Source organism: Phascolarctos cinereus, unplaced genomic scaffold (assembly GCF_003287225.1).
Source record: "Phascolarctos cinereus isolate Bilbo 61053 unplaced genomic scaffold, phaCin_HiC Scaffold_1;HRSCAF=81, whole genome shotgun sequence".
Taxonomy (NCBI): Eukaryota; Metazoa; Chordata; class Mammalia; order Diprotodontia; family Phascolarctidae; genus Phascolarctos; species Phascolarctos cinereus.
This window is the reverse complement of record NW_027555514.1, coordinates 91,710,846-91,731,218: the sequence shown is the minus strand read 5'-3', so window position 1 is coordinate 91,731,218 and position 20,373 is coordinate 91,710,846. Positions and strand designations below refer to the sequence as shown.

Sequence of the window (20,373 nt, the reverse complement as noted above, 5' to 3'; positions counted from 1 at the left end):
CTTTTAAGGAAGGAGCTGGGCTCAAAACATCTGTTTCTCATCCTATCTTCCCCACCCCCACTTTTCAGCTTCCTTTTGTGTGTGGTCTTCCCCAATTAGATTGTAAACTCCTCAAAGGCAGGGACTGTCACAAAGCCTTTCTCAGTGAGGTGAGGGAAGAGAATCCCACACACACAGTCTCCATGGCTGTCTTGCTCTGCCTATCTCTTTGTCGATGTCTCTTTGTTATTATTTCTATTTGGGAAACCAACCTCTACTTCCAAAGACAGATGTACTCAAAAGCCTGGTGCCTCTGTCCACCCCTCTGACATTTCCTTATGAAAATGCTGTCAGGACAATGTAGAGGCTAAGCCTCATTGAACAGGGTGAAGAGAATCTGCATACTCATGGAAAGAATACCAGCCTGGGAATCAGATAATGTGAGTTCTAGTCTTTACCCTGCCATTCAAATAGTATACATCTCATCCTAAGTCATTTGCCCTGCCTGGTCCTCGGTTTTCTCATCTGCATAATGGGCCAATTTGACTAGAAGAATTCTAAAGTTCCCTTCAAACACTAACACATTCAGGTCAGCCAGGCACTGGCTCCCTCTGGTAGCCAAGCCTCTCCCCAGGTTCTGGGTCCTAAGAGAATGTTACCAGTGGAGGTTCATTTTCCTAATTATTGGGCCCCTTCATCAGGAAGGACCACTAGAGAGCTTAGAAACCTTAGCTGGCAAGAACCAATCAACTCAGGTCAACCTCACCACACGCAGGAGGCTGGCTGAGACCCTACCTCTGTACTAAGGAAGGAGCTTTCAGGTTGGCTCCTGTGGACTGAGAGGCTGAAGGACCACAGATCTCGAGTTGGAGGGATCCTGGGAGGACATTTTACAGAAAAGAAAATGCCCAAGGTCACCCAAACATCACAGGTGAGTTGTGAGCCCATGACCTCTGACTGCACTGTCTGCCTCACGCCAGGACTCAACTCCACCTACTGACTTCCATGGCCTCTTTGAAGTCCCAACTAAAATCCCATCTTTTATGGGAAGCCTTTTCTCACCTCTCTTAATTCTAGTGTCTTCCCTCTGTTATTTCCTGTTTATCCCATACATGGCTTACTTTCTGTACGTGTGTTTGCATGTTATCTTCCCCTGCTCTTCAAGGGCAGGGAATGTCTTTGCCTCTTTTTGTATCCCCAACACTTACCGCCAGTACCTGGAACATAGGAGGTGCCTAATAAATGTTTGTTGATTGATTGAGAGTGTAATGGGAAGAAATATTCTGACCCCATTAGCGCCAGCAGAGGGGACAGCTGGTGACCCGGACAGGGGCTCCCTAACCACCACTGACAGTAGTCCACACCCCTGCAGAGCAGGTTTTCAGCAACATCCTCAGTAAAACCTCCAATTTAAGTGTTGTAGAAGTTTTCGGTCTGCAAAGGACCTGGGTGCAAATTCTAACTCTGCCACTTACTATATGTAAACCCTCTTGGCCATTTAACCTTAAAGGCCTGTTTTCTTCTCTGTGAAATTGGGGTGGGGGAAGGGGGTTGGAATTGGATTCAATAATCACTAAGGTCCCTTCAAGCTCTAAATTAAATTAATGATCCTGTGAATTGTTTATCCAATAGTGCAAGACGACAACACTGAGCCATCCACAGTCCCTTTTAATGAACAAAGGAAAGAATTTGTGAGGCAGCTGGATGGGATTAGGGTTATTCAAGTGTCTAGAACTTGGGAATCATTTTCTGGCCAGGGTCAGACATCAGTAAATAGTCAGGGTCAAGGGTTTAATCTGTGTCTATTGGCAGAATTAGGTCAGTCTTTGAGGAGAGTTGGGGGTTCAGCCCGTGGTCAGGCTTAAGGGCTAGTACATGGCAGGGATTAGAGACAAGTCAGGACATCCATGAGGCATCTACTAGTAGGTAGGTAGGATTAGTGAATTAGCCAGTGGCTGGGTTAGGAGGTAAATCTCTGGTTGGAATTAGGAATCAATGCAGGGTAGAAATGAAGAGTCACTCGGTGGTCAGAGTTAATGGTTGGTCACTGGCTAGAGTTAGGGGTGATTCTCTGGACAACTAAGGAATCAAACAGCAGATTAAGGTTGAGTAGCCAGGATTACAGGCTCAGCACATGAAGAGTTAGAATCAGTCCCTGGCTGGGGCTGGGGCCCAGGCTAGCAATCAGCCAGTGCCTAGGGTTAGGGGTCAGTTGGTGGCCACAGAACAGATAAAAGCCATCTGGCCAATGAGATAGTACTGCCCATGACCTTTGTTTGGTTAGCACCCTTCTCTAGTCACTGAGTTGTCAAGATTACATGAAAGTCTTCAACCCAATAAAGATGGGAAAAGTGGGGGACATTGTTAAGGATCACAGATATCTTCCAGGGGTATCAGCACTACAAGAGACTAAGTCTTGCCTCATCCCCACTGGAACCATAAGCAGGATACTGCCCCAGGCAGCAAGGCTTGAGACATAGCCTCCATGTGACACTCCCAGTTTGAAGTCCTGAGAATCTATATGGATATACAGCCATACAGACCTAATGCCCTGCAACATCACTGGTTTCTCCTCAGGATAATTATTTATTATTCATATTCATCAGCATCTTCATTAATGAGTCATAATGATCCTTAATTATTATCCTTAACAATAAGAGCAGTAAATAGCAATAGAGTCCTTGAGGTGCCTGAGGCCCCAGGGCCATGTCCCTCCCGGGCAGTTAGACCAGCTAATGCCCCCAGGGCAGCCGGGGGGAGGGTGGGGAAGGACCAGACACCCTCTGTCCAATGCCCCCAAGAGGTGCCACAGCCTGGCCCCTGGGGCCCCAACCCTCTCCCTGGGATGTGGGGGTGGGGGGAGGTGGGGCAAGGGGAACCTGGTGGGAGGAAAATACCCCGAGCATTGAGGGAAAGGAACTTGACCCCATTGCTCCCCTCAACTCCCCCCATTCTGACCATTCCGAAGTCTCCTCCCGAGGGGAGTGAAGACTGTATAGGGGAGAGGGCCACAGGGGCCTGGGCTGAGCCACATGTCCACCTAGCTGGCCCACTAACTGCCCGGGTCTGAGCCATGTCTGTGCAGGGGCTGGGAGGTCAGGGCCCCCAGCTGCCCAGGCAGGGAGAGGCGTCGGGCAGGGCCGTCGTGGGGGAGCTCTGAAGCCCCTGGAGGGAGCTCCTCACACGCCAGGAACTGGGAAACCTGTAGAAAACAAAGAGAGGGATGGGAGATGGAAAGAGTCAGAAGGACATAGAGGATCAGATGCCAGGAAGAAGATTTAGGAGGAAGAAAGAGAAAAGTCAGGGAACAGAGTCAGGACCAGAGAGGAGGCTGGGGAAAGGAGGGGAATGAGGGGAGTGAGTGAAAGGAAAAGTCGGGGAGACCAAACACAGGAGGGCTGAGAAGCAGAAGGGAGAGTCTGGGCCAAGAGGGAACCAGGTGTGAGGATAAGGAGCCATCAGGAGGGTGGGTTTCCCTGAAGGGGTACCGGTAGAGGAAAGATGAATGACAGTTTCAAGATGGTTAGGAAGGAGCTGCCTGAGATGTCTGTCTGGGGTGTCCTAAGGAGTTTTTCCTCTATCCTCCAGGACTAGAGAGAATCAGAATGGTATAAAAAGGAAAGCCCAGAACTCTGGGCCTCTGGGCAAAAAGTCACTAAACTGTGCACACTCTTTAACCCAGCAATGTCACACACTCCGAAAGGTCAAAGATAGAGGGAAAGGACTCATATATACAAAAAATATTCAAAGCAGCATTTTTTGTTGCTGCACATAACTGGGAACAAAGTATAGGTGCCCATCAAATGGCTGAAAATAAAATGATAGTATATAAGCCTCTTGGAGACTAAACGCACAGCCTCCCCCAAGGTCTTGGAGGCAAGATGCTTGAGAGGGGAGGTCTCCGAGAATGGAGAAACTGGGTTGAGGCTACAGCTGATCCTGGACTAGGGTAAGGAGACACCTCCCCAAGCTCCAAACAGAGATCAAGCAGGGAGACTAGGACGCACACTCCTACACTCCCTTCTCTGAACAACAGACAAAACAAGAGGGTCCAGAAATGGATCCCACCTCCCAACCCAGGTCCACTGGGAGATCAGAGGGGCAGAAGAGAGCCAGGGGAAGTAGAAGGGGGAGCACTTTATGTGTGCTGACAGGTTTGTTGGCGAGATCTCTGCGGGGGAGGCCAAGAATGGAGACTGTCACATTTGCTGATGTGGGCTCTGGTGTCGGCAAACAGGAGCAGGCAGCATATGGGAGGGGAGGGAGTGGGTGCCAGCCAGGACTGGGGGGCGGCGGGGAAGGAGACAAGGAAAAGGGCAAAGGCTGCCTCAGGCTTTCAGGTCAAAGGGACACACAGGGACTGGCCAGGGGCAACCTGACCCAAGTGAAGGAGTCCAGGAGTGGTGCTTGGAGCACCGGGGCCTGGAGATGGGATCATTCAATGGGGGAAGGGAAGACAACAGCTTTGTAAATACTACACACACACGCAGAACAAATCAAGGCAGACCCATGATGTGTCCAATGCCTCAGAAGGAATCAGGAGTAAAAACCAGTGTGGTTTTGTAAGGGACAATTTTCTATTAGATTAATCCAACTTCCTCCCCTGTTAGTTGGTCAGAGGGAAAGGGATAAGTGACATATGACATACTGGCTAATGTGGGGGGGGCCGGATTAAGAGCTAGGCCAGGGCAACTGAGGGTCTGTTGGTGCCTTCTCTCTATCCCTACCCATTGTACCACCTAATTCTCTTTTCATTGGCCAGTCCTTCACACTGCCATGACGAGAACCAGCATGAATGAGTGAAGAATGAATGAATGAATGAATGAATGAATGAATGAATGAATGAATGAACAAACACACGAACTATCAAAAACCTGAACTAGTTAGTTTAGCTCAGTAACAAACAAACAAACAAAAAAATCAGTCGAACCAGTTGTTCAGGTGGAAGATTGTTTTCTGAATTTTTGTTTTGGTTTTGGTTTGGTTTGGTTTTCTGAATTTCATCCAGTCTTTTGTCTCCCCCTCCTTCCTCTAGCCCCTTTCCTCTCCTCCCCCTACTCCTCCACTCTTCCCTTTTTGCTTTTCCTTTCTGCCTTCTCCCATCTACATCCTCTGCGGCTGAGAGCTCCCACAGCTGTCACTCATGCTGCTAATGAGGTTAATGAGCTTGCTAAGCCTTGGGCAAATGCATTCAGTAAGTGTGGGCTTGCAAGGGCAGGAGGAGTGTGAGATCATAGTATTACAGATCAAGAGGCTTTCTAATCCATGCCCTTCACTTTACAAATAAAGAAACTGAGGCCCAGGGAGGTTCAGTGATTTGCCCAAGGCTACAGAAGCAGTAAGGAGCAGGGCTGAGGTTCAACCCCTGGGGATCCAAATTCAAGTCCAAAACTTTCGGCTGGGCCATGCAGCTTTAAAAAAAAGGGGGGGGGAGGGGAGAAGGGAGAGGACGCCCTTGGGGCTCAAAACGTTTGGATATTAGCAACCAAAAATTGATAATCAGATGGAAAGCTGAGGGGAGGGTGGCTACCAGGTTTGGGGAGAGGGTTTAGGTATGACCCAAGTGGGGACAACCTGCTGTAACTTACCTGAGAAAGCGAGTCAAGGGTGAGAGTGGGGATGGGACTGACAGGCAACAAGGGGGAGTCGGAAGAGAGACCAGGTGCAGGGGGAGTCACGGTGCTGTAGGCTGGGGGCACCAGCGTCATCTGTCTCTGTAGCAGCTGCAGGACAGCCGCCATGTCAGTGCTGAGGCGGGTCTCCAGCCTATGGGGTTGATGGGGAGAGTGGAAAAATGGGCAATGTGGAAGGAGGGGGCCACCTGCTTCAGCAGGCTAGGGGGAGGAGGAAGAAGCAGGTTCAGGGACCTTGTTTCCGAGAGATAGGGCACTCACTCCCTAAAGATGGGCTGGCTGAGGACCAAGCTCCCTCCAAAGGAGAACTCAATGCGGGGGGGCCGGGGGGGGGCGCCTGCACAGGTCAGCCTGGAGAGGGTCTATCCCACTTCAATCCTGCTCTCCCTCCCCCAGGATCTGCATCCTGTTTGTTCACAGGAAGGGAACTTAAGTTCGAACGAACACACACACACACACACACACACACACATCCTTCCCAAGCATAGCAGCTGATACATATACACCAATGCAAACCCCCTTACACATATTCTTAGAATCCCCCATTCCTGTCCTAGACAGGTCAAACACCTCCCCATACAAACACATATACCCAAATGTACATATATACATACATACATACAACTATGCATAGAAACACATACAGAAATAAAAGCATGTATAATGGATGTACCGATCTTCCGGGAGGTTATCGTGAGAAAAGAGTTTCCTACACCTTTAAATGTGAGCTGTTATCACAAAAGCCCTACATAGAGCCCTATTTATCGTCCTACATCCAGACAAATACAGCACCCACAATGTGCAGCCCTATGACCTGCTTGTTGAGGAGGGAAGTGCAGTGGAGGCTGAGAGGAGCTGCAGGGCATGGAGGGGATGGAGGGGAAGGGGCTAGAGGCAGGGGGTGCCCCTGGCTGAAGACAGGGCTGTCTCTGGTCCAGAGTGGGGTCACAGAAGAGGGCTAGCAATACCTGTTGAGCTGTCTCTGTAGGGCATCGAGCCTGCTGTCCACATCACCTCGGGGCCGCCGGCCAGGGCTGGCCAGTGGGATGTTGAGGAGCCCAGTAGTAGGGGTTGGGGTTGGACATCTTGGCAGTTCCTGGTATTGGCGGCTCCGACTGTCCCCCCAGAAACTAAAGATGTTGGATACCCCTGAGAAGGCACCTGGAGCAAGAGGGACAGGATGAGGGGCAAAGAGTAGGGTAGAGGCCCGGGCCTACCCAATAAAGACAAGAACCAAGGAAGTGACCCCCTCCAGCCCCTTCCCACCCCGCCCACCACCCCATACCTGACAAGGGATTACAGGTGTCACTGCCCTTCTCAGCCTCCTCAGCCACGGGTTCCCCACCCAGCAGGTCCCTGGAAGGCTGGGGGCTGGGGAAGGGCACCAGACGGAGAGGGCTGGAACCAGGGCCTGGGGTCTCATCTTCCTCACTGCTCTCTGGGCTGGAGGGGCCACTGGAAGGGCTCTGGTCCCACGGGCCCCCTGACCGTGCTCGGCTGCCAGCTCCCGTGCCTTCTCGGCCCACACCTACCACTGACCCCTCTCCTGCCTGCTCTGCATCTGTGGCAAATGGAGAATAGGGGTAACTCAACAGAGGGGAAGGAGGAGGAGGATGAATTCTGGGGCAGGAGTGTAAGACCGTGGGCGTGGAGGAAGGAGTTGAAAACAAGGGTTGGGAGTCTGGGAAGGAACCATGGCAAGAATAGGGCCGAGCTCCCTGGGCCCCTCAACCCTCCCGCTCCCAACCTCTCTCCCACCCCTACCCACTCCCCTGCCCCCCTCCTACCTACAGCACTTACAGTCTGCTTGCCACACAATCTACCACTTGACCACACATTGTCTTGCAATCATTCGCTGCTGTTCCCTGTGTGGGAGTCTTGTGTCCCCAACTAGAGTGTAAGCTCCTGGAGGGCAGGGCCCATGGCTTCTCCTCTTGTATCCCCCACAGCATAGCTACCACAGGGCTGGGCATACAGTAGGCGCTCAATAAAGACTAGTTAACTTGATATGACCCTCCAGAACCTAACCTCCCCACCCCATGCTGCTCCTCGGCCTCACATCCTGGGATCTGGCTCCCTCACCCACCTCCACCCAGCCTCCCCCAGCCTGTCCTAGTTCAGTTCAAGTCAACAAGCACCTACTATGCATCCAGCCCTGGGGGGGGGGGATACAGAAGGAGTACAAGACACGGTCCCTGCCCTCAGGGAGCTTACAGTCTAGCTGAGAAGACAGGACTCACACACATAAAAACCACAGTGAACAATATCAGACAGTGTATAATTAAATGTTAATTGTGCAATACAGACTATAAGAGCTGTAGGATTCAGAGATCAGTAGGGATCAGTACATGAGCTAGAGGAGGAGATCAGCAGAGATCAGTATAGGCCAGAATGGCTAGGGAGGACTTCATGAAAGAGGTGAGGCCTTGCACTTGACAGCCCTCAGAGGGTGATAGACCTTGGATGGGTAGAGGGGGCCATTCCAGGCAAGGAGTACATGAACAAAAAGTGAAGAGACAAGAATGCATGGGATGCGTGAACAGTCCTGCCCGAAGCACCTCACCCCTGGTGTCCCAAAGCCCAGGATGCCCCTAGCACAGAGACCCCGCCTTCCTTCTAATCCCTGCCAGCTCCCCCTCCATCACTCACCCTTGTCCGTTCGGCGGCGGAAAGACAACTTGCGTCTGCGCAGCCGGTTGAAGCCGCCATCTAGTTCAGTGCTGCCCGGGGAACCAGGGATCATATTGGTCTGGAATGAAGAGCCACGTCAGGCTCTTCTCTCCTGCCCCTCCTCCCCTCATCCCCAGAAACTGGGCTTGCTGGAGGGAGATGGGGAAACAGAAGGAGGGTAGAAGGGGCCAGAGGTCATGCTCCAATCACATACACACACTCAGGTCTCTCCAGGTCAAGTGAGAAATCAATGAATGAAGGTGCTAAAGGGCCATCTGAGGACACTGGGAAGAGGAGATGTTCTGAGGTTAAGGGATCCCAGTGGGAGAAGTACTTGGAGTTTTTGAGTTAGAAAGTAGCTAGGTGATGCAGAGGGGAAAAGTGTCTGACTTAAGAGTTCAAATTCTGCTTCAAGACACTTACCAGCTGTCTGACCCTAAGCAAGTTACTTAACCTCTCTCAGCCTCAGTTTCCTTATCTGTAAAATGGGGATAATAATTACACCTACCTCACAGAGCTGTTGTGAGGGCCAGCTCAGATAACATGTTCAGTGCTTTGCAAACCTTAAAATACTATGTAAATACTAGCCATTATCATCATCATTATTATTATTATAAGTGACCTCTAAACCAGTATAGTCATCAAGGCCAGAATCTTCGTTGCAGTAACAGTTATAAGGAACTAATGTTCATATAACCCTTTACAATTCTCTAAAGCCTTCCATATCCATTTTCTCATTTGATCCTAAATAATATCCCTGTGAGACAAGTAAGGGGATACAACTTCTGAGAGGTGAGCGCAAGAGCAACTATTATTCTATTTGACAATTAAGGAAACAGAGGCCCGTAGAAATGTTGACCAGTGACTCAGTGGCCAAGCAGTAGGATTCAGGTGTATGAGGGGCTGGACACCCAACTAGGAATCAGAAGACCCAGTCGAATTCCAGCTCTGCCCCTTATTAACGCTATGATTTTGGGAAAGTCACTTCTGGGCCTCAGTTTTCTCAACTGTAAAATGGGGACAGGTAACACCTGCCCTACCTGCCTCCTAGAAGCAGAAGGAATTGTAGAAACTCTAAGGAACCGCACAAATTCAAGGTGGCATAATTATTCTCATGTGTCTTGGGGGTCGAGGCCAAGGCTTGGGAGAAGTCATGAAGCAAGGTCAGAGTCAGTTCAGGACGTGGCTGTGGGTGCAGGTCACTCACATCACGCAGGTTGAAGGTGATCTCCAAGCTGGACCAAAAGTGGTCAGAGAACTCAGGGTACATGTCCAGTACCTCAAGAAGGTCGTCACGCTGGATCTTGTGCAGATCACAGTAAGTGAGAGCCCGGACATCGCCATTAGACTTGCCTGGCCGTGCATACAGGTTTAGAGGCTCGCCAAAGATGTCATTCTTCCCTAGAAGACGGGAGAGTGTTATCAGCCCAGAATTAAAGGATCTGCTCTAGTCACAGCCCACACACACCACCAGGGAGCAGCAAACACGCTCCTTCCTCAGTTAATCCCGGCCAACGCCTGCCACCTTGCTAATAGCACCCCAACACCGGGCCAGCCCTCAAACCCCACCAACATCACATTATGCATGTACCCACGCTCAGGTTGTTGGCCTTTCCCTAGAAAAACAAAGTGCCTCTCCACTTCCTACTTCAGCAAACATTATATAGTGGAAAGAATATTGAGCTTGGAGGTCTGGGTATAAGTGTCAGCTCTGCCAAGACTGAATTTCCTCAGCTATAAAACAGCATTTTTATATCATCATCAAAGGTTTGCGAGGTGTTTGATGTTATACCTTTGTCCTTCACAACACCACTGTGATACAGGTGCTCTTATTATCCCCATTTTACAGATGAGGAAAATGAGGCACAGAGAGTTAAGTGACTTGTCCAGAGTGACACAGCTTTAAGTATCTGAGACAGGATTTAAACTCAGATCTTCCTGACTCCAAGTCAGGAGCTCTAGGAAATATTATGCCACATAGGTGCCTAATAATCCCTACTACTCCCTCGGAGGATTGCTATGAGAATTAGATAATATAAGTAAAAATACCTGTCAAATATAATTATTATTATTATTATTATCATCATCATCATCATCATCATCATCATCATTCTTACTTTTTTTCTTATCTTTTAAGTGGAGTTCAGACAGAAACAGCCCTGAGAAACATCACTCTTCTACTACATCTCCTTTATATTCAATGTTCTATGGCATGCGAGGCTAAAATAATTGCTTTCTGTAGTTGAATCAGAGTATTAGGACGTAAGCTCATCCTCTGTGGCTCTCTGAAAACATCCTCAGTACAGCTCCGATTGCAAGCAGGATAACAGAGGTAACTTTATCTCCTCCTGCTTTTACATTAGTTTGATCTCCTTGGCCAGGTCTTTCTATTTTAAAAACTTTTCATTGCATGGAATGCAAAAATTATGAATATTCGGGATGGCAACATCGACGAAAATGCTGTTCTTGAGTTTTTATGAGCCACTGTCACATCCTGGTATTTGTGGGCAACAGTTCAGTCTGTGATAATGGTACAGTTTGTTGGTTGAGTTCTCTAGGATATTTTGAGGTCTTCATTGTTTGCCTGTCCACAAAAGAGTCAGTTCTGATGTAGAATTCTAGCCTCGAGGTCATGTCTTGCTAGGAATTCAGTAGGTATTATATTTTTAAGTCCCACAGTGATGTATTGCAATCACTACCATTTCCTTGTATAATTTACACTGATCAGTAAGTCTATTTTTAATAATAATAGCTAGCATTTTTATAGACTTTAAGGTTTGTGAAATGCTTTACATATTATCTCATTTGACCCTCACAACAGCCCTGGGAGGGTAGGAGCTATTATTATATCCATTTTACAGGTGAGGAAACTGATTAAGACAGATTAAGTAATTTGCCCAGGGTTATACACGTTGAGGTAGAGGGGGAGAGGAGAGGAGCTAGGTGGTCCAGTAGATAGAGGGTTAGGACTGGAGTCAGGAAGACTCATCTTCCTGAGTTCAAATCTGGTCTTAGATACTTACTAGCTGTGTGACCCTGGGCAAGTCACTTTACCCTGTTTGCCTCAGTTCCTCATCTGTAAAATGAGCTGGAGAAGGACATGGCAAACCATTCCAGCATCTTTGCCACGAAAACCCCAAATGGAGTCACTAAGAGTTGGACATGACTGAAATGACTGAAGGACAACACATAGCTAGTGTGTTGTCTGAGGTAGGATTTGAACTCAAATCTTCCTGGCTTCCGATTCAAAGTTCTCTACTCACTGTGTCACCTGGCTGCCTAGACTTCTTAACGATAACCCTTTTGTGGTTTCTGGTGGCAATGACCTGGTCCTGAATGGCTACAACAAAGCTCTCTTTTCCTACCAACAAATCCACATAATTCAGCCATTTGTTTGATTCTTCTTTGCCACTATGTTGTTGGCTTAGTTCACGTGGATGTCACCGATAAGGGGCCTTTCAATTCTGCTCTTGGGTCATAGTCATTTCATGAGTTCCATCTGGAGATAAATCACTTTTCATTACATTCAACAGATCCAATGGTAGTGTACTTGTCATCAGACTTTATTGCCGATCCAAAAATTGTCTGCTTCTAAAAGTTTGTAGGTTTCTGACCTATTTATCATGTGCTCTTGTACTTATCTCATTCTCATCTTTTCATATAATTATTATATTTTTGTTGGGTTGTTCGGTGGTTTTAGTTGGTTTTGACTCTTCATGACCCCATTTGGGGTTTTCTTGGCAAAGATACCAGAGTGGTTTGCCATTTCCTTCTCCAGATCATTTTACAGATGAGGAAACTGAGGCAAAAAGGATTAGATGACTTGATCAGGGTCACACAGCTAGTAAATGTCTGAGGCCAGATTTGAACTCATGAAGATGAGTTTTCCGGACTCCAGGCCCAGCACTCTATCCACTGAGCTACCTAGCTGCCCTAATTATTATATTAGATTATATGTATGTGTATACACATGTGTGTGTATATATGTGTGTATAATTGTTGCTGTTATTGCCTGTGCTACAAGTTGTCCCTCTAGTCATCTGCATGGGCTGAGCTATTCATATCTCATACTCAGCCCCAGATGTCAGGGCCACAAAGCGAGGTAGGGTCACTCAAACTGTCCTCCACATGGAAACAGCCCATCACCTTGACCTCTCCAACCAAACCAATCAGACTGATGCTTCCCACATCACAACCACCTTGCTTTCCTGTTCTTTCTACTTCTGTCAGGACCATCCCTGAGAGCATAGGACCAAAGGCAAATTAGATTGTCCCTACAGGTGAAATCAAGTTTATAGAAACAAAGAAGACGCAAAGTTAGTGCTGGAAGGGACCTTAAAATTATTCCAACCCAATCCCCTCATTTTACATAGAGGAAACGGCCCAGAACAGTGAGCCCAGTATGGTAAAAGAAGCGCTAGTCCTAGAATTAGATGATTTCAATCCGTGTCCCAGCTCTCACCCATATTAGCTATGGCACCTTCAAACAAATCATTTAATCTCTTTGAACAGCAGTTTCCTCAATAGTAAAACAGAGATGATATAACTGGTTTTACTTCATGGGATTGTGAAGAAAGTGTTTTATTGTAAATGATCATCATAATCTCCTGTTTGATAAACCCAAAGACTCCATCTTCTAGGATAAGAACTCACTATCTGACAAAAACTGCTGGGAAAACTGGAAAACAGTATGGCAGAGACTAGGTATAGACCAGCGTCTTACACCATGTACCAAGATGAGGTCAAAATGGGTCAGAGAGCAAAGTGGGTTAAAAACCAGAATCCTACAGTGTGTTGTTTACAAGAACAGTGTTTTTTAAACCTTAAAGTGCAGGAATTCATATGGTATTATGAATAGAATGCTAGATTTGGAGTCAAGAAAATCCAAGTTCAACTAGCTGTGTGACATTGAGCAAATCATTTAGTTGTTCTTTGCCTCAGTTTCCCATCCGTACTAGGAAGGGGGTTGGAGTCAATGACCTCTGAGGTACCTTCCATCTATAAATCTATGATCCTATAGAAAAGCAAGCTGTGATTATAATTGCCCAAGATCACAAAGCTAGTAAGGTGTCAGAGCTGAAACTTAAAGATGAGACTCGAATTCAGGTCTTGATGGTTGGAGGGAAAATGGGGTGATATATGAGTTTCAGATCTTTTTCAGTGCCAGGTATCAGTTCCAGTTCTTGATGGCTGTCTTCTTGAAGTGGTCTCTGCAGCCCAGTTCCCAAAGCACTGCAAAGCCCTGGACAATCTGTGCCCTCAAGATGCTTTTGACCTCTACTCACCACCCAGTGGGTCACATACTGACCACTCTCACATACTAGTCAAAGGGAGTGAGGAGAACTAGAGCATTCCATGCACAGAAGCCAACCCCAGGATGCTCTGGTAGGGACAGAGTCCCCTCAAGCTTGGTCTGGTGCTGGCATGACGCTAGAGCTTACTGATGGGAATCATTCTTCATGAGGGAACAAGGCCCCCAGGAATCCGGACTGCCATTCCAACTCCAAATCTACTTCCTTGCTTCCCAAACCCATTCCCCACCCTAACCCTCGGTGCTGCTGATGAGATTCTGGCCCTCCTCCACCCTCCTTTCATCTTCATTCCCCAGACCTTCCCCCATAGAGCCCCACCCTCTAGGCCCATACCCAGGATGGCCACAACCACATCACCACGTAGGATTTCGATGGAGCCTCGAGAAATGAAGTAGAGAGCAGTTAGCAGGTCCCCAGCATGTACAAGTGTGTCCCCAGGGGGCGCATGAGTGGTCTTGAATTTCATGGCCAGTGCCCGCAGGCAGCCCTTGGTGGCCCCTCGGAAGGGTTTGCAGTGCTGTAGCAAGGAACGATTCAGGTGCAGGCAGATGTCAGCCTGGAGACACTCAGGGAAGCCCTTCAGCACCTGGGGCCGGGATGGGGAAGGGGAGGGAGACAGCACCAGACAGATACCTCAGCCAGGGCACTGCCCTCCAGAGAGGCTCTTTTTCCACCCCCTCGGTTAGCCCTCCTCTCACAGCCCTCACCCAGCCCTCATCCTCAGGCTCCCCACCTCGTGTCCTTCTAATCCGGTACCCCTTTCACAGAATCACAGGACATCAGAGTTGGAATCAGGACATCTACTTCAGCCTGTACCTGAACAGGAATTTCTCTCAACCTCTGAAAAAAGGTTCTCAGGTCACTACCTAAAGACTTCCAGGGATAGGGAAGGCAGGCTATTACACTTTTACCAAATCACTGAGCTAGAGCCGGAAGAAACTTCAGAGGCTTTTGGATTGCTCCCATCATTAAGAAGTTTTGGGGGCAGCTAGGTGGTACAGTGCGTAGAGTACCGACCCTGGAGTCAGGGGACCTAAGTTCCAATCCAGCTCAGACCAGACACTTGACACTTACTAGCTGTGTGACCCTGGGCAAGTCACTTAACCCCAATTGCCAAAAAAAAAAAAGTTTTTCCTTACACTGAGTCAAAATCTGCCTCTCTGCAACTTTTGCTCACTACTAAGAACTAAGGTTCTGTCCTCTAGAGCCAAGCAGAACAAGTCTCCCATGTGCCATCTTTTCAAATACTTAGGGACAGCTATGATGTCCCATTCAAATTCCACTTTCATATTTATAGCTACTTTCCTCTCAATCTTATCTATTTGTATTAATTCCTCATATTTATATATGTTATATATTTACATATAACAGACTCTTGATGCAAAGATTTTTTTCCTAATCAATACCTTTTTTTCTTATCCCAGCTGCATTGATTTTATTCATGAAAAACTTTTCCAATTCTTGTAATAGGAATTATCTATTTTATCTTTGGTGACTCCCCCTCTACCCCGTGTTCTGTTAAGAATTTTCCCCCCAGCCATAATTGTGAAAGGACCTCATCATGTTCCCTTCTAATTTTTTAATGGTGTGACCTTTTATATTTAGGCCACATATCTATCCTGAGCTGATTGTAGTTGATGGTGTAATGTGATGGTCTGCATGTTCCCTTCCTCTCTTGTCACTCTTCTACCCCTCCCTCTTTGGGTTAGTCAACCACCACAACCTAAGCTGAGCACACTCCCATGGCATGCTAGGCAAAAAGGCCAACATCCCAGAATCATCATCACTGCTGTTTCCCCAAACAGTGGTCCAGCCTGAAAAAGTGCTAAAAGTGTAGATGCCCTCCCAGTACACCATCTAAAATAATCAGTCGCCCTCTAGGGAAAACCTAATCCCGATTATGTCCTGCCACTGACCTCTCCTTCCAAGATTCTGCATTTCTGGCTCCCATGTGTTTAAGTCAAAGATCCCCTAGACTTCCATTTATGAAGAAAAGACTCCCTTGGAAAAGGGAAGGCCTAAGCATGATGGGTTGCAGCCAAAAACCCAAGGAACCTGGAATTCCCACCAAGCTGACGAAGCCAAAAATAGGGAAAATACAAGGCTGAAAATTTCAAAGGCTCCTGAGTGGCAGCCTATGGGGCTAGAAATAGGGATGAAGCAAGAAGAAAAAGGACAAGATCTCTGAGGCCATAGAAATAGGAAAGGAGCAAGAGAGGGTCAGAGGTCAAAGATGAGAGTATAGAAAAAAGAGATGAGAGGAAAAACCAGGTTCAGGGGAAAGGGTCACACTTCTGCCCTGTGAGTTGACATGAGGAGCTAAGAAGAGAGCATAAAGACCTCTGGCTTAGCCATGCTCTTCAGGGTTGATAAGGACCACTATCCATGAGCCTTCTCCAAGGCTTAGGTTTGGGAAAAGCTTCAAGGCCCCTCTGGATGACAAGAAAAAGAGGTCAGAGCTTACACTACTAAGAATTTCTGCCTATATCTTTGCTTCTCAATAGAAACAAAGTAGAATCCCAGTGGAATTTAAGCTCCTTGAAAATTTCATTTTCGTCTTTGCATCACAATTGCTGACCATGGTGCCTGGCATACAAAAGGCATTTAATAAATGCTTGGCAAATTTCTATCTCTCCCTATGCTCCATCACTCTCCCTCCCCAGGCATACTCACAATGCACTAGATAGAATGAAGGGTATCAAGCCATTAGGCCTTCCAAATCCTGGCCTCCCTAGACTTCCCACCCCTTCTGTCTCTTCCAATTCCCACCTTTCTGGTCTAAGATCTCTCCAAACACCCCTCCTGCTTCTCTACCTCTGATCTCTATAGGTCAATTATTTAATTCTGACCCACATCCTTCTCACTTTTGATATCTCCAGAACCCCATTCCCATGAGCCATGGTATCTCCCCTGTCCTTCTCACCGCATTCATGTCAATGCCATTGGTATAGGACCATGCATGTTGGAAGTACTCCTCCAGGCGCTGTCGAAGGGGGTTGGGGATCTGGTGAAAGCGGATGAACTCACGCACTCGCAGCATCTGGGTGTGGTATCGGGCAGTGCCTGAGTATAGTCGTTGTATTATGGCTGACACATTGCCAAAGATGCTGGCATACATCAGAGCTGGGGGACAGAGGGGCAAGAGAAACTTCCTTTGTCAGAGAGAACCCTCCATATAGTGTGCTCTCTCTCGCTCTCTCACTCTCTCTCTCTCTCTCTCTCTCTCTCTCTCTCTCTCTCTCTCTCTCTCCCTCCCTCCCTCCCCCCTCCCTCCCTTCCTCCTTCCCTACCTTCCCCAAAAAAAACACCTGGCCCTGAACACCGGGGCCCTGCCACGCTCTGCTTTCATCCCTTTGGGCATAGACCATCTTTTCTCTCCTCCCAAATCATTGTCCTTTCTCTTTGTTCTTCTGCTCAATAGAGCCAAGCCCTCTCATTTCTAAGCCCTGTGTAAACCCAAACCAAAGTCCAATTGGCCCTCTAATCCCCTACAATTTCCCATCTCTATTCCTAAATCATCCTCTCTTCCCTCTGAAGCTTTCCTTCAGAAAAAGCCTCTAGTCACCTGTCCCTCATCTCTAAACAATTTCCACCCATCTCTCCAGCCCTAAGCCCCAACCTCATTGCCCACTTCTGGGCCCCTCAAGCCTCCTTCCTCCCATTACCCCCTCTTCCCCCACCTCCAAGGCTGGCACTCACAGCCAATTAGCATGACGCATATGGAGAAGATCTTCTCAGAATTGGTGTTGGGGGAGACATTGCCAAAACCCACACTGGTTAGACTGCTGAAGGTGAAGTAGAGGGCAGTGACATACTTGTCCTTGATGGAAGGACCCCCTGAGCCACTGCCATTATAAGGCTTGCCGATCTGGTCGCCCAGGTTGTGTAGCCAGCCGATGCGGGAGTCCATGAATGGCTGCTCCATGTTGCCGATGGCATACCAGATGCAGGCCAGCCAGTGTGCGATGAGGGCGAAGGTGCACATGAGGAGGAAGAGCACAGCAGCCCCATACTCTGAATAGCGGTCCAGCTTCCTTGCCACCCGCACCAGCCGCAGCAGCCGTGCTGTCTTCAGCAGCCCGATCAGCTGCGAGGCACGGGGCCAGGGGGAAGGGTAGGGTTAGCTCCAGAAACCCAGTAGGAAGGGGAAGTAAGATAAGGATGAGGCCCGGGGCGGGGTAGGGGGGAGGAGGGGAATGAGACATCCTGGAATGGGGCATAACGGGATTGACTAAAAGGGCTGGGGTGCTATAGGGCACTAAGGTCCTAAGGGGAGACCATGCTAGAAGGGGTAACAGGCATCCAGAATATAAACCCCGGAGCCTTCTAATTTCATTTTCCTTGTTCCCATCCTCCAAACCTTACCCTCTTCCCTCTGCCTCCTCATCCCTCTCTCCTTGCATCTCTTTCCTCTCTATCCTCACCTCTTTTCCTCCATCCAAGACCCATCTTTCCTCCTCCTCCATCCCTCTCCTTTCTATTTCCTCCACCCTTTCTCTCTTTCCTATCTTTCCTTCTTCCTCCATTCCTTTCTCCCTCTATTCACTCAATTCTTCTCTCTGTTGTCTCCCTCTTTCCATCTCATCCTCTCTTTCCATTCCTCCCTTCAAAGTTCCCTTCTTCTTTTGATTCCTTTCTACTTTTCTCTCTTCATGGTTTTCTCCATTTCTCTTAATCCTCCTCATCTTTCTCTCTCTTTATCCCTTTTTCCTTCATCCCTTTCTCCCTCTCTTCCTCTCCATGATTTCTCTCCATATATGCCTCCCCTATTCTGCCTCTCATCCTTCTCTCCCTCTTTCTATCCCTCTTTTCATCATTCAACTTCTACATCCTTATATTCATCTTTCTCTCATCATTTCTCTTAATCCTTCTCTCATTCCCCTCCATCCCTCACTTCCTCCTTTTCTCCCTCTATCTTCTCAATGCATGCCTCTCTCCTTACATCCCACTTTTTTCCCTCTATCCTTCCATTCCTTTCCCTCCCTCCTCCCTCCCACTCTCCCTGTCCCCACCTCCTCAGAGCCGGAGCCAAAGATGAGTAGGTCAAAGGGGATGGCTGCCACCATGTCGATGAGGAACCAGCCCTTGAAATAGTGGACGGCGATTCGGCCAGGGTGGCTGACCACCTCCTCGTTGGCATTGACATAGGTGGTTCGGAAGTTGATGAGGATGTCCACAATGAACATGATGTCCACAATGAGGTCCACCACCGCCAAGGGCTGACAGGCATAGCCACAGTCAGGGGCCGGCGGGGCCTCCTCACTCAGCAGGAAGGCCGCTGAGTAGGGCGTGAAGACGGCAGTGTAGATGACCAGCAGGAGGATGAGCCAGTCCCACACAGCCTTGAAAGGACTGTAGTGCAAAATGGTCCAGCGGTGAATCCTCGGTGCCTGCAGCTTGTACTCAGGTAACACATCTGCACCCAGGGACAGGACCTGGGAGAGGGTAAGTAAAGAGAGGGAGTGGGTGTGAAGAAGCAGGGCCCCAGAGGCAGGAGTACCAGAAGAGTCCCAAGAGGCAGAACCTCCAGGAATGGGTATCCAGTGAGGAGATTCAAAGGAAATGGGAAGGCACCAGCTGGGCAGGAAGGTCAGAAAGTCTAACCTAGTTTTTTGAATGTCATACAGTGTGAGAACTACAGCTCCATCATTCAGTGCAGTGCATCCCAGGGACTCTTTCTCCCAGGAATGACACAAGGGCCACAGGTCACCAAGGCATAGGTTCATATGATGCAAATATGGAAAAGACCATCAAGTATAAATCTGTCATTTTACAGATGAGGAAACTGAGGTTCAGCAAGGGGAATCAGCCAGGCTAAGGGCACATAAGGTGGTCAGGATTTGCACCCAGGCTCTCTGACTCCAAATCTAATGCTCTTGCCACTATACCAAGCTGTTTCTGGCTACAGGCTAACCCCAAAGACTACATTCTCAATGTGCGCGTCAAAACACTCAAGTTCCATTGTATTGGGTGGTAAGAATAATATAGCTCTAGAATCAAATACAAGCCTAAATCCTATCACGTCCAGTCTTGTAGGGTCCAAAATTGGGGCCCGTGTCAGACACTGCTGGTATCTGCTAGGTCCCCTTCCAACTAGCCATCTGTGTGCTCTAGACACCCCAGTTAGCCAGCCCCCTCTGCTAACCCAAGAAAGTGAAGCCACAAACATAGACCAGCCCCAATCCAGAAGAAGTGAAGGTACAGTTATAGCCATTAGCCATGATCCCTATTTATGCTCAGATAGAATATGTGGGCCCAGATCCTATGACCTGGCATAGGAGCACATACCTGAGGAAACAGTCAGTCATCTGTATGTCTTTCATCCAGGGATACATACACACACACACACACACACACACACACACACACACACACACACATTGTGTACACACAAACACATACATTTGTATGCCTTCAGAGAGGAAATGCTGAGAATAGTTCATATAGTACAGGGAGGTACAAGGTAAGGGGCAGGGTAAGAGATGGGGAATGAAGTCTAGGACAGCCACTGAGAAAGACCAGGCAAACTTCCACATAGCTGGGGCAGTGACATCCATCCCCCAGGCTACATACCAAGGCTGCCCTTCTCCCTCACCTCTCTGGGGTTTGGGGAAGGAAGACAGTGAAAAACCACAAAGCTACCCCACCCTCCACTTAACTTACCCACATATCTCCCCCAGTTTTCCAACATATTACAATGCCCCTAGCATCAGATTCACCTGAGCTTTAATTACTCCAAGATTCTGACATCAGAGTACCCTGTTTACCCTCTAGCCACA

At 48.3% G+C, this 20,373-nt stretch overlaps 1 protein-coding gene across 5 annotated transcripts in view; it reads right to left on the bottom strand.

Moving 5' to 3' along the window:
- Window positions 1–1,627: 1,627 nt before the first annotated feature.
- Window positions 1,628–20,373, bottom strand: part of KCNH2 (potassium voltage-gated channel subfamily H member 2) — a 55,553-nt gene continuing 36,807 nt past the window's right edge. For 3 of the 5 annotated variants that reach the window (XM_020977912.2, XM_020977915.2, XM_020977918.2), the window contains 10 exons: window positions 18,607–19,029; window positions 17,294–17,681; window positions 16,518–16,717; window positions 13,928–14,180; window positions 9,490–9,683; window positions 8,262–8,361; window positions 6,898–7,173; window positions 6,581–6,773; window positions 5,568–5,745; window positions 1,628–3,181 (listed from right to left, as the gene is read on the bottom strand). In XM_020977912.2, coding sequence (XP_020833571.1) covers window positions 3,032–3,181; window positions 5,568–5,745; window positions 6,581–6,773; window positions 6,898–7,173; window positions 8,262–8,361; window positions 9,490–9,683; window positions 13,928–14,180; window positions 16,518–16,717; window positions 17,294–17,681; window positions 18,607–19,029 — 2,355 coding nt within the window. In that variant the 3' untranslated portion in view covers window positions 1,628–3,031. Of the gene's footprint in view, window positions 3,182–5,567; window positions 5,746–6,580; window positions 6,774–6,897; window positions 7,174–7,412; window positions 7,578–8,261; window positions 8,362–9,489; window positions 9,684–13,927; window positions 14,181–16,517; window positions 16,718–17,293; window positions 17,682–18,606; window positions 19,030–20,373 lie in introns of those variants that run through there. The other 2 variants (XR_013485985.1, XM_020977917.2) reach the window with 2 other exon arrangements.